The sequence below is a fragment of the Puma concolor genome, chromosome A1 (genome assembly GCF_028749965.1).
Source record: "Puma concolor isolate L17-30 chromosome A1, mPumCon1.1.hap2, whole genome shotgun sequence".
Taxonomy (NCBI): Eukaryota; Metazoa; Chordata; class Mammalia; order Carnivora; family Felidae; genus Puma; species Puma concolor.
Genome location: NC_141667.1, coordinates 67,944,910 through 67,958,314, shown reverse-complemented (window position 1 = coordinate 67,958,314; position 13,405 = coordinate 67,944,910). Strand labels below are relative to the sequence as shown.

The 13,405-nt window shown below is 40.1% G+C and overlaps 1 protein-coding gene across 1 annotated transcript; it reads left to right on the top strand.

Annotated features, from left to right (window-relative positions):
* The first annotated feature begins 5,602 nt into the window (after window positions 1-5,602).
* SRP19 (signal recognition particle 19) lies at window positions 5,603-11,799 on the top strand. The gene is made up of 5 exons (XM_025923704.2): window positions 5,603-5,756; window positions 6,396-6,471; window positions 9,376-9,447; window positions 9,563-9,674; window positions 11,262-11,799. The coding sequence occupies exons 1-5, from the start codon at window positions 5,716-5,718 to the stop codon at window positions 11,393-11,395; spliced, it is 435 nt and encodes a 144-aa protein (XP_025779489.1). The 5' UTR covers window positions 5,603-5,715; the 3' UTR covers window positions 11,396-11,799.
* Window positions 11,800-13,405: the final 1,606 nt, after the last annotated feature.

The window sequence follows — 13,405 nt, the reverse complement described above, 5'->3', positions numbered from 1 at the left end:
TAGAGAAAATTTAACAAATTTGCTTATGAGAGGCAAGATCTTGGGATTCCCGGGGTACCCAGGCAATGGCGGGGGGTGGGGTGGGGGCTGAGGAGTAAAGATAGGAGAGGACAAAAGGAAAGAGGAGGCAGCAAAATGAGAAGTCAGGGTCATATGAAAACCTTGATGATGCAGCAGTTAAAATGATTTTAGAAACTGAGATACGTTATTTCAGTTGGAACCCTAAGTTCTTTGCAAAATCTCTGTTCCAGTATTCATGTACTCATTGATTTTTATTTTTCAGAATCTTTTCATAACAATTGCAACTGGCTTCACCATCACACTATCAATATTTATTTGAATTTAAGTATAAATTAGATGTAAGTTTTCACCACCGTTTCCTCTGTATTACATGCCTTTCACTATCTTCAATTCTTCATGTTAATATGATTTGCCTTAACTGGACTATGTCCTTAAATAGTTCCTTTTTTCCAGAAAAGCTAAGTTAAGGATATACTTTCTAAATCCTTGCTCGTTTAAAGTTGTTTTCTTTTGCTGTCACACAAAGGATAATTTGGGTCACAATTCTTTTTCCTCAAAAAACTTATGTTTGGGGTGCCTGGGTGGCTCAGTCAGTTAAGAGTCCAACTCTTCATTTCGGCTCAGGTCATGATCTCACAGTTCATGAGTTCAAGCCCCATGTCAGGCTCTGTGCTGACAGTGTGGAGCCTGCTTGGGATTCTCTCTCCTCCTCTCTCTCTGGCCCTCCCCTGCTCACACTCTTTCTCTCAAAATAAATAAACTTATTAAAAGCAAAACAAAAAAATTCTAATGTTTACTGTGGCTAAGAAGTTCAAATATCAGTCTGAGTTTTGTTTACATTATACATAACTCTTATTTCCTAACTTAGTGATTGTAGGGTTTTCTTCTTATCCTTGAAATAAAGAAATTATACTGGCATAAGTCCAGTTTCGTGTCTTTTTCCCACAACTCTGTCTTTTAATATTGAATCTTACTGATCTCCAGTCTTCAGTTCAATACATGTTCTCATGTCATCTCGGTCCTGATTGCTGCTTTCCCATCATCTCCTTTCTCTCACTTTGCAGGGGCAGAGACGAAGCCATACTATGGCTTGAACACCAACTTCAGATCAACCATATCTACTAAAATGGCCCTCTCCATCAGACACCAGTCAGACTCTTAGTGGTGCCTACATGGGGACTGTACTGTCAGGAGTTCCTGGTGCCCAGACATTGCATTATGTTCCTCTAGAAATGAAAAGAGCACCTATCTACCACTCAGTATCAACATTTTCCCATAAGAGTGCTTGTGTTCAAATGCAATAAAGGATTTTTAATGAAACAGTTTTATTATAAAAAAGATTTTGCCTCTAGTCTACCCTCCCATCCCAAGATATAGATATGAATCCAACAGAGACTGGATGTGGCATGTAAGCAAATCTTACTCATAAACACCATGTTGTGCTCTGTGTTTTCCCCCTGACTGAAAGCTCTTTCGTTAGGTCAGGTTGGTGAACTTAACTTTTAGTTATCCTAGGGCAGATTCTGTGTTCTTTAGAAATTGATTTCTGGGGTGGCCCAGTCAGTTAAGCAACCGACTTCAGTCATGGTCTCACTGTTTGAACCCAGCATTGGGCTCTGTGCTGACAGCTCACAACCTGGAGCCTGCTTCAGATTCGTCTCCCTCTTTCTCGCTGCCCCTCCCCGGCTCGCACTCTGTGTCTCTCTCTCTCTTTCTCTCTCTCAAAAATAAATAAATATTAAAAAAATTTTTGTTTAAAGAAATTAACTTCTGACACTATGGTAGATAATATTTTCAAAGATGGCACAGTATCTGCCATCCCACATGCTTTTTTGCAATGTGGGAATCTATTACTGAGCTGGCCCTGTGACTGCTTTGACCAATAAAATGTGGAAGAAGTTACAAGACCAGACATTATAAAGGCCTGGTAGTTTCTACTGTGCCATCGGCAGGAAGCTAGCCACTAGGTAAGAAGCCCTGAAACTACCATGCTATGAGGCAGTTGTTAAAGAAAAAAGTTATTCTGACACTTGTTAAAATGGTAAGGAAAACTTTAAGGCTACTGCAATAGGGATACTGGACTAGAGGAGAGAGATCAGTTCAACTCCAAATGCAGCAAAGACAGTTGGAGATTTATAACCAAAGGGTAGAGTAAGAGCCTCAGTAGATGGAAAATTTCTAAGGGTAAATTCTTGTTGAAGACAGGCCAAGGACTATCAGAGATGGGAATGAGGAATTTGATCAGATATTGAGGGTGATCAGATAACAAGAGTAGGGGGGTGCTCAACATACTTACTTTGATGGTTAATTTTCTGTGACAAATTAACTGGGCTAAGGGATACCCACATAGCTGTTAAAACATTGCAGGGTGTGTCTGTGAATATGTTTCGGAAGAGATTAGCATTCAAATCAGAGGACTGAGTAAAAAATATCTGCCTCCACCAATATGGGCAGGCATCATCTAATCTGTTGAGAGTCCAAATAGAACAAAAAAAGGGGAGAAATGGCACATTTTCTCTCTCTTTTCTTGAACTGGGACTTCCATCTCCTGTCCTCCCATATCTGATCTCGTTTCTCAGATATTCTAACTGGGACTTACACCATCAACAATCCTGGTTCTCAGGCTTTTGGATTCAGGCTGATTTATACCATCAGCTTTCCTCGTTCTCCAAGCTTGCAGATAGCATATTGTGGCATATCTCAGCCTCCATGGTGTGGGCCAATTCCTATAATAATCTCATATATCTCTATATATCTTACAGTTCTGTCTCTCGGGAGAACCCTGACTGATACATTTAACTTAGCAGCATTCTTGCTAAAACTGGGATAGGCAGGCAAAAAAAAAAAAAAAAGAACACGGGCCAAGGTCAAGGCCAGTCAAGACAAGAGCTCAGAGGAGTCTATCTAAAGAAGTGTGGTCAAGGAGAGAGGCTTTGTCAAATTTCAGCCTAGCCATATGGAGATACTACACCACAGGAAAAGGAAGGTACCAGCAACCCTTCAGCTGATTCAACCATACCAGCGAGGCAGAGATATAGGAGTAAAGAAGTCATTTGGGACTTTCTATCTCCAGCAGATGCCATGTGGAAAAGAGATCAGCTGTTCCAGCTAAGCTCTACCCAAACTACAGTTTTGTGAGGAAATACATTGTTCTTTTAATTTTTTTTGACATTTATTTATTATTGAGAGACAGAGAGGGACAGAGCGTGAGCAGGGGAGGGGCAGAGAGAGAGGGAGACACAAAATCTGAAGCAGGTTCCAGTCTCCGAGCTGTCAGCACAGAGCCCGACATGGGGCTCGAACTCACAAACCACAAGATCATGACCTGAGCAGGTCAGACTCTGAATCAACTGAACCACCCAGGTGCCCTGGATACACTGTTCTCTTAAAGCACTAACTTTTAGAGTGTTTTGTTACATTGTAATAGACAAGTGAAACAGACCATCCGTTAGTTAGCCAGGCTGGCCTGAGTTTTCTCATTGACTCAGTGCAGGCTGGGATGGCCCTGGTATACCTGTGTGCATAACAGTCTCACCCCTTAGAGCTGTGAGAAATTCGAGCAAGAGCTATTTTATTATTTTTATCTGTATCCCTAACACTTCTTAAAGTAGCTGGCACATAGTAGCTTCTCAAAATGTCCTTGTTGAATGCAATAGAAGCCATCCAGTGATTTGTAGCACAGATATCATGTAATCCACCAATTCTTCCCCTAATCACATTCCTGTCAAAGCTCACAGATCATCTTACATATCTACCAGTACCCTCCTGCCCATGCACACATATATATCCTATCTCTTCTTCAATCCCTTCTTCCTGCTTTCAATTCTTCCCAACTATTTTAGGAAAATTTCTCTTGCCCATCTTGGTCTTCTCTTTCCACCTTTGTGAACCCCATCCCTACCCAGTAGCCTCAACCAAGGTTGACAGGTTGAATTTAGTGGCACATATAAATAAGGAAAAGGAAGACAGTTTGATAAGAATTAGATTTGAGAGGCCCCTGGATGGTTCAGTTGGTTAAGCATTGGACTTTGGCTCAGGTCATGATCTCTGGGTTCGTAGGTTTGAGCCCTATGTCAGGCTCTCCACTGGGAGTGCAGAGTCTGCTTGGGATTCTCTCTCTCCCTCTCCCACTCACGCTTCCTTTCCCTCTCGAAATAAATAAACTTTATTTAAAAAATTAGATTTGAAAACTAGTGCCATCAATCTCTAAAGCCCTTTCGTCATTTTCACAATTTTCCACATGCAACTCATCCTCCTTTAAACCAACCTGCTTGTAAGATATTTCAACTATAGTGTAGAGTTAAATAGAAGTTATGGATCTAGCACAGAATGGCACTCAAAAATATCAGCTCCATCATTAACTCCCTTAGTGTTTAGGAACCAGGAAACATAACCAATTTTAATATTGGGCCTTTTTGTCTGCAAGTATTTACATAGGTCTAAGAAAACCCTATGGTGAGTAGGCTACTGTATGTATTAAACCTCAGGCTACCTTGTTCATGTCCCACTTTTTCCATATGATATATAAAATATTGATTTTCTGAAAAGTATCTGAGTTTTCATGATGCAACTAAAGTATGAAAATAAATCTTAGAAACAGGCAAAGTAGATATTTTAAAGCTTGGATTCATTTCATCCCTGTTGTGTTTTGTTGGTCACATTGCATGAAGCTCTTTTTACAGGAATCATGTACACTTCAAGAAAGAAGTAAGACTGATGTATTTACATCAGCACCAAACTAATCCGGTACTGCGAAACTACAAGGAAGATTGAGAGGCAGGAATTGAGGGGGTGGAGAAAAGTCAGGGGCTTCCAGAAGGACCAGATGGGCATTATGCTCAGCCATCATTAGCCTGAATGGCCATTAACTAACTTCAATGAGACTCAAGCTTTGGGGAGGATTTTTGTTTGTTTGTTTGTTTGATCTGTAATAAAGAATACTTACCTTTGAAAAGTGCCTTTGTTGGTGTGGACTAAACAGCAGCTACTAGAATAAGAATGAAGGTGTGTTTAGTTGAAGAACGGAAATGCTGAAATAGTGCTTTGCAATTAACCTAAGGTATGCAAAAATATAATGAATTGTAAGGTAGAAGGTGTTTTTCAGTAGTTTAAAAAGGTGTATAGTCAAATTCTTAACATTTAGACGTCTTATTGAAACAGTAATTTATCTTGTTTCACCACTATAAACATACGTATTTGCCAAGTTGGAAACAAGCAAGCTGTGGGGTCCGGGAGCAGATCAAGATTAAACATAAGAGGCATTTCCTCGCCTACTCGGATCTGTGTAGACAGATCACTCGCGGTATACAGCCTTCACCTAAGGGTGAGGGTAGCTAACACCATTCAAACTCAGTGTGAAACTGGATGTGAAGGAGCGTAAAATATTAACCCCATTTTAGCGACAGCGTAAGGTTCTAAAACTTCGGGTTTTGACAAGACAAGAGAAGGAATTCGAAGCTTTCGTGGATCCTCTCGCGATAAGAGAGGTGCTAACGCCACGTCAGAAACTACATACGTTAGTGCAGAGCGACAGATGCCGGAACAAATGATAGGTGAACAACCGCGGAAGTGTAGGCGGGCAGGTGGGCTGGACTTCCGCCGGAAAACGGAGTCGCCTGGGAAATCTCAGAGCCGATTACCGGCAGGCTTTCTGCCCGGAGGCCGTGGGCGGGCGCTGTGTGGGCCTGGGCGAAGATGGCTTGCGCTGCTGCACGGTCCCCGGCCGACCAGGACAGGTGGGTCCTGAGAAAGGGAAGGGCTTGCCGCGAGCCCGCGGGTGCTGCGCCACCCTCCCCACCCCCGAGAAAGGCTAGCGGCGGGGAGCTGGGCTCCGGCCGCAGGCTCCGGGCCGCTCCCCGGGTGTCGGTTCCTCTGGGAGGCCAGCAGCGCCAGGCTCTTCGTAGGTCCTCGAAATTCCGACTCTGGGTAGCTCAGTGTCTGCCTGTACCTGAGACAAAGGACCTTGGGTGCGACGTGGGCAGACATTGAGTTACAGACTCACAAGTGACAAATCTGTTCTCTTGTTACGTTCAGGAAGGTTCGTTTAGGTTCTTCACAGTCTTTTAAAACCTCTGATGCCGTAGTTTTTGTGTGACAGCAGGCCCCACCCTCGGGAAGTTCTCTAGGCAGCTGTAGCTAACTGAACAGTGAAGGCATTGGTTTAGTTTGGTTTTAAACCTTCTCTGGCAAGTGGTGTTTTCTAAGTAGTAAACGAAAGTTTACTTTTTAGGTAAGTTAAGTAAAAGGGAGACAATTTAAAGAAAAACTACTAAGTAAATAACAGGTATGCTGGCAGTCCTGTTGGTGATGAAAAAATGAATGAGTTTTTGGAAATACTGCTCTGCTGATACTAGCTGTGCTTCCTTCTGTGACAGATTCATTTGTATCTATCCCGCTTATTTAAATAACAAGAAGACCATCGCGGAGGGGAGGCGAATCCCCATAAGCAAGGTAAATGGGCTGCCACCTCGGTACTTGAGGGGCTCTGAGAGGTTGTACTGTTAGGGCTGCAAGGGCTTCTTTTACTGGACTGTATTGTGTAGGACCTGAAGTGAACAGCTGCCAAGAATTGAGGCGCTTAACAGTGGTGAAACCAGAAAGGCTCTAATTCCTAGCTGGGGGGATTTTTTAAATGGTTCTTCATGAGCCTGTGCTTGAAAGAGGATGGGTGGGGTTAGGGTTTGTATGTTGTTACTGGTTTTTAAACCAAGATTGTGAAAACCTTGCCCTTAATAAAGGAAACCAAGCTTATATTATTGTATAATATGTCCAGAATGCAACTGCGTTTTTAAATTTTTTTTTTTTTTCAACGTTCATTTATTTTTGGGACAGAGAGAGACAGAGCATGAACGGGGGAGGGGCAGAGAGAGAGGGAGACACAGAATCGGAAACAGGCTCCAGGCTCTGAGCCATCAGCCCAGAGCCCGACGCGGGGCTCAAACTCACGGAGTGCGAGATCGTGACCTGGCTGAAGTCGGACGCTTAACCGACTGCGCCACCCAGGCGCCCCGCAACTGCGTTTTTAAAAAAGACTTGCAGAGGGGCGCCTGGGTGGCTCAGTCGGTTAAGCATCTGACTTCGGCTCAGGTCATGATCTCCCGGTCCGTGAGATCGAGCCCCACGTCAGGCTCTGAGCTGACAGCTCAGAGCCTGGAGCCTGTTTCAGATTCTGTGTCTGTTTCTCTGACCCTCCCCCGTTCATGCTCTGTCTCTCTCTGTCTCAAAAATAAATAAACATTTAAAAAATTTTTTTAAATTAAAAAAAAAAAAAAAAAAGACTTGTAGAGAATTTAGATGTGTTGAGTTTTATAGTTTATGTCCATTATCTTTTTTTTTTTTTTTAGGGGTAAAGTGTAATACTTTTAAAAAGTAGGGTGTTGCAGCTATTAAAAATAGGATTTTTCCCTTGTTTAGGTTTTACTTTTTCATGTTTGTTTATTTTTGAGACAGAGTAAGCGGGGTAGGGGTGGAGAAGCAGGGAGAGGGAGAATCCCAAGCAGGCTCCATGTTGTCAGTGCAGAGCCCAAGGATGGGCTCGATCTCATGAAACCATGATATCATGACCAGAGCCGATATTAAGTGTGGGACACTTAATCAACTGAGCCAGGCGCCCCAAAGCCCTGTTTATGTTTTGTAATCTAATGACAGATTCAAGGAAGTGACCTGAAGCGATGCATTATTTTTGTGTTATTTAATATTTCCCATTTTGTTGTTTAGATATGTGTAAAGGAAGGTCTGCTTTGCTGCCCCAGAGTAAAAGAGACTATACCAAAGCCCTGATTCAGGATAATGCCTGACATCAAGCCAATGTGACAGAGGCCTCTGGTAGCAGGGTCTCACATAACTTGGAGAATAACTGGTTTTTAACTTTATTGACATATAGGATACATACAGAAATATAGATAAGTCTTAAGTGTATATCTTGATTAATTTTCACAGACTGAGTACACACATGGGTAACCAAGCACCCAAATTAAAAAAAGAAAGCATTTTCAGCACCTAGGAAGATTCTTTTGTCTCCTCACAGTCACTGCCCCCTCCTCATACTCACAAGGATAACCACTGTCCTGACTTCCAGCACAATATATTAATTTTGTTTTTAAACTTTATTTTACTTTTTAAATTTTATTTTATTTATTATTATTTTTTAAATGTTTTTATTTATTTTTGAGACAGAGACAGAGCATGAGCAGAGGAGGGGCAGAGAGAGAGGGAGACACAGAATCTGAAGCAGGTTCCAGGCTCTGAACTGTCAGCACAGAGCCCAACGCGGGGCTCAAACCCACAACTGCGAGGTCATGACCTGAGCTGAAGTCGGAAGCTTAACCGACTGACCCACCCAGGCGCCCCTTTAAATTTTATTTTAAAGTAATCCCTGCACCCAGCGTGGGGCTTCAACTCACAACCCCAAGATCAAGAGTCGCATGCTCTTCCAACCAAGCCATCCAGGCGTCCCTTTAAATTTTATTTAAATGGAATTACATACACTATGTACTTTTGTGTCTGTCTTTTTTCACTGAACTTTAAGCTTAAGAAATTTATTCACATTTTTTAGTATAGTTTGTTAATTTTCACTGCCCTGTAGCAGGGTTTCTCAACAACAGCACCACTGACATTTTGAGCCAGATCATTCTTGTGTGGGGGCTGTTCTGTGCACTTTAGGTTTTTTAGCAGCATGTTTGGCCTCTACCCACCAGATACCAGTGCCTTGCCTGACTCCTGTGACAATTAAAAATGTCTCCTAGCATTGTAAATATCAGGGGGGAAAAATTACCTTACTGAAAACCACTGCTCTGTAGTGTTGAAGTGTATAAATATACCACAGTCTATTCTACTGTTGATGGATAATTGGGTTGCTTCTAGTTTGGGGCTATTACACATACTACTACTGTCAACATTCTTTAGCTTGTCTTTTAGGGAACATGTTTTGCATTTTTCATGGATATATACTAGAAGTGGAATCGCCCATCCATGAAGAATGCATATGTTTAGCTTTAGTGGACACTACCAAACCATTTTCTAAAACGGTTGTTACCTATAATAGTTGTTTAATCAGTATTCATTTAGCACTTACTATGCTCCAAGCCTCATACCAGATAACTTGGGAATACAGTGATAAAACAGTACTTGCCTTTGTGAAGTTCATGTTCTGTTGGAAGGGGATGGACACACAAGTATGAATCAGTGTTATTCCCAGGAGTTTTTTAAATTACAATGCAAAAAACTGTACCTAATGAAAAGGAAACCTAAGGTTTTGATAGGTATTGTGATCGTAGTATTTGAAATGATTCACCCAACAATACAGCAGTAGCCACTTACGGTAAGCTGTTTAGTGTTTTTGTTTTAACTGTTCAGGCTGTTGAAAATCCTACAGCTACTGAGATTCAAGATGTGTGCTCAGCAGTTGGACTTAACGTATTCCTTGAGGTAAGAGGTGTTTCTTTCTTCACTATTTTTCCTACTCAATCTCATTGATGTAATAACTTTCTTAAAGCCTGTTTTTTTGTTTTGTTTTTGTTTTTGTTTTGCCTTTTCACATTAGAAAAATAAAATGTACTCTAGAGAATGGAATCGTGATGTTCAGTACAGGGGCCGAGTCCGGGTCCAGCTCAAACAGGAAGATGGCAGCCTCTGTCTCGTACAGTTTCCATCACGTAAGCTTTTCTGAATAAACAAAGTTTGGGGACAGCTTATTCCTGTACTCTTCAAAACAGGTTCTAAAACTGACCTTTTGAAAGGTAAAAATCATAATTGGCATTCTACAGATTAATTTGGAAAAGGACTACTGCTAAAGAGAGGAAAACAGTGGTTCTAACTTCTCCTAAGTTAAGGACCTCTGAGAATGTGATGAAGCCTGTTTGTTTCTCCAAAAAATTTGTTCTGTGAACATCTTATGAACCTCTGCAAGTCCATCATTATTCCCAAGTTAATAGTGTAGAATTATTGAATGGTCAGATGTTTATGCCATTTCAGATCCTAGAGGCTCTGGGGCCTGGTAATAATTTCTAAAACTAATCTAAAAAGCCATACTAAGTGAAAGAAGCAAGAGAAATGCATAATGTGGTACCACCTAGGTACATTTAAATACAAAATATTACTGTTTATTGATATATATGTCTTATTGCTTATTGATTATTATATATGTAAATGTATTTTAAGTGGACTGTAAGAAAACCCCAGTCTTAAAATAGTAATTAACCTAATGGTGAGCAGGGAGTGGGGACACAGGGATGGTGGTCAGAGAAGACTGTAGCATTATCTCTTATTTTATTTCTTAGACAACAACAGTAATCAAACACAATTGGATATCAGCATCCCAAAATATTAATTCTGAGTTTGGGGAAGATGAATTTTTTTTTTTTACACATGATTCTTTTCTGAATTCTTCATTTTTAAAAACTATAATTTTTTAAATGGAGCTATTAATTCCCTTCTTATCACAATAATCCCAAGCTGACAACTAAATTGTTTTTAGTTTAGTTAACATAGGTTGGTTTTTCTATGCTAAAACCTGTCCAGGTTAGTAGATATTTCTGGAAACAAGATTGTGACTCCAGAGTAACAGGTAGTATATTCCAGTGTATTTCTTCTTCGGTTTGACATCTTCCTTTACTATCTCTTAAAAGATAAAAAAAAACAAAAAACTTTTGACTTCACCAGTAAGTAAAATATAAGTAAAAAATTGAAAACATTTTTCTCCTTGTTTCTAGCAAGAAAATAGTTAGAAAGTAAAAAGAGAGGAAAAAATGAGGAGCTTAGTGTATTGAAAGTAGCTACTAGAGCCTGAAGAGTTATTTGGTGCACAGAGAGGGTACCTGCAGGCATAAATCATCTGGGCATATGAATGACATCTTTTGTAGCTTGATGACATTGACAAAATTAAGCAGCCCTGTGTTTCTGTAGCTTAAGATAACAATGATGTCTTCATTCTGTTTCCCAGTTTTTGTATTTAGATTAATTCTCCTTTGATCTTGAAGTCAGTTAGTAGAGCCAAGACCAAAATTTGTTTTTTAAATTTTTATTTTGTTCACTTAAATATTTCATTGTTAGTTCTTAGAACCCTTTCTCTAGGAAAGGCTCCCACTTGAGCAAGTCATGTCTTCATACTCTTTTTTTTTTTTTTTAATCCTTGTCATTCTCCTGATGTGACAATTTGTTGACCTTTATGATTAATTTGAAGTTAATGAGCTTTTATGTCTTATTCCTTAAGTTGTACACTAAGCCTAACTTCTGGTTCCTAGGTAAGTCAGTAATGTTGTATGCAGCGGAAATGATACCTAAACTAAAAACAAGGACACAAAAAACAGGAGGTGGTGACCAAAGTCTTCAGCAAGGAGAGGGAAGTAAAAAAGGGAAAGGAAAGAAGAAGAAGTGATCGGGGATGAGAATCAAGTATGTGGTACTACTGTGAGAGACGTGAACAAAGGCTTCTAATTTATATCTAAGAGAAACAGAAGCTTTTTGTTTGCATCATTGAATCAAACTATGGACATTTGTGCCTCCCAGCTTCAGCATCAGAGCTGACAATGAAATAAATTTACATCAGAAGTTTGCATCTAGCTCTTACACAGTATAAAAGAAAATTTCTTTGCCTTTCAATGGAGAGTTTTTGTGGAAGAAAGAAGCATATTTTTAAGTGGACAGTGGATTCTACCATCAGTTACTTGAAATTCTGTATCTGTCCTGTGTGTAACATGTTTCAGATAATGAGTTTAATTAAAGATTTGAAATACACATTTTCTTCAACTTTTAAGTTAGTGAAATAAAATTTGAAACTGACTTTTAATAGCTTTTGCCTATGAACTAATGCTAGTAGAAGAGGTAATTAAAGAGAATAAAATGAGTCTTAGTGTGAGCTTAAAACTAGAAGAAAATGGCTAAATCCTCTTGGACGTTTATGAACAGCTAGTCTACAGATCATTTTAATTGTCATCGAGTGTTCAGTTACTAGTTTTTTGACATGGAAAATCCTGGAGTTTAAGCTTTAGATTTGCTTGTTTTATAGGCTTCAGAACATTATTTATTTATTTAAAAATATTTTTTTTTAACATTTATTCATTTTTGAGAGACAGAAACAGTGTGAGTGGGGGAGGGATAGAGAGAGAGGGAGACACAGACTCTGAAGCAGGCTCCAGGCTCTGAGCTGTCAGCACAGAGCCCAATGCGGGGCTTGAACTCATGAACCACGAGACTATGACCTGAGCTGAAGTCAGATGCTTAACCGACTGAGCCACCCAGGTGCCCCAGAACGTTATTTTAATTGGAGTTAATGTTATTACCTATGCTTTAACACCTTGAGATATACTTTTTCTCAAAACACTTAATTGGATTGGTGATTCTGACTTTATTCCAAAGCACTATTTCTGAAAGTGGTAATTTTGTATAAGATTTAAGAGAATCACTATCCAGCCATTTGTTTTTGTCTGAGCATCATTTGGGGAACTGTCTTCTCTGACTCCATATGCTTCTGGAAGGGCTATTAATTATAGGACATACCACAGGGTATGACCCAAGCCAGACCAATGGTTTATTTTTCAGGAATTTAAATCTGGAGTAGAAACACAGACATATAGTTGATGATGGAAGCTAAGATATTTGATGGTCTACAGATTTGAGTTATCCTAAGTCCTGTTCTTGAGGCCTGTTTTGGCTCTTCTGTGAATTCTGTAAACTATACTTTATATTCTTCCAGTAAATCCCATTTTCATTGTTTTTATTGCTTGAGATAAAAAATTCCACTTGATGACAAAATAAGTGAATCCAGAGTTTCAGAGTTTTAACGTTTTTATTTATTTTTGGGACAGAGAGAGACAGAGCATGAACGGGGGAGGGGCAGAGAGAGAGGGAGACACAGAATCGGAAACAGGCTCCAGGCTCCGAGCCACCAGCCCAGAGCCCGACGCGGGGCTCGAACTCATGGATCGCGAGATCGTGACCTGGCTGAAGTCGGACGCTTAACCGACTGCACCACCCAGGCACCCCAGAGTTTCAGAGTTTTAAATGGACTTACACACCTAGGCTGTAGGAAGGTGATCCATGGGTGTGTAGGAAGAAGTATTCAAATTTTTACTCTTTTCTCTCTTTAATAATTTCTGTTGTTCATACATTTTATAGTGAACATAATAGTATAGCAGTTTATATATTTGATTTACAAATAAATATTGGGGCAGTCTATGCAAAACAAGATTCAGAGTAGCCCTCTGGGAAGATCTATTACTTAGGAATGTGTTTATGTAACAAAACAATGAGAAACGTAAGCAGGAGTTACTTTTTTGGAATAACATAAAATCCAAAGGTATTACAGGTGTTGGTTCAGCTGCTCAGTGATGCCCTCATATCTTCCCATTCCACTATCCATGGCATGTTTATAACAGCTTGTCGTCTC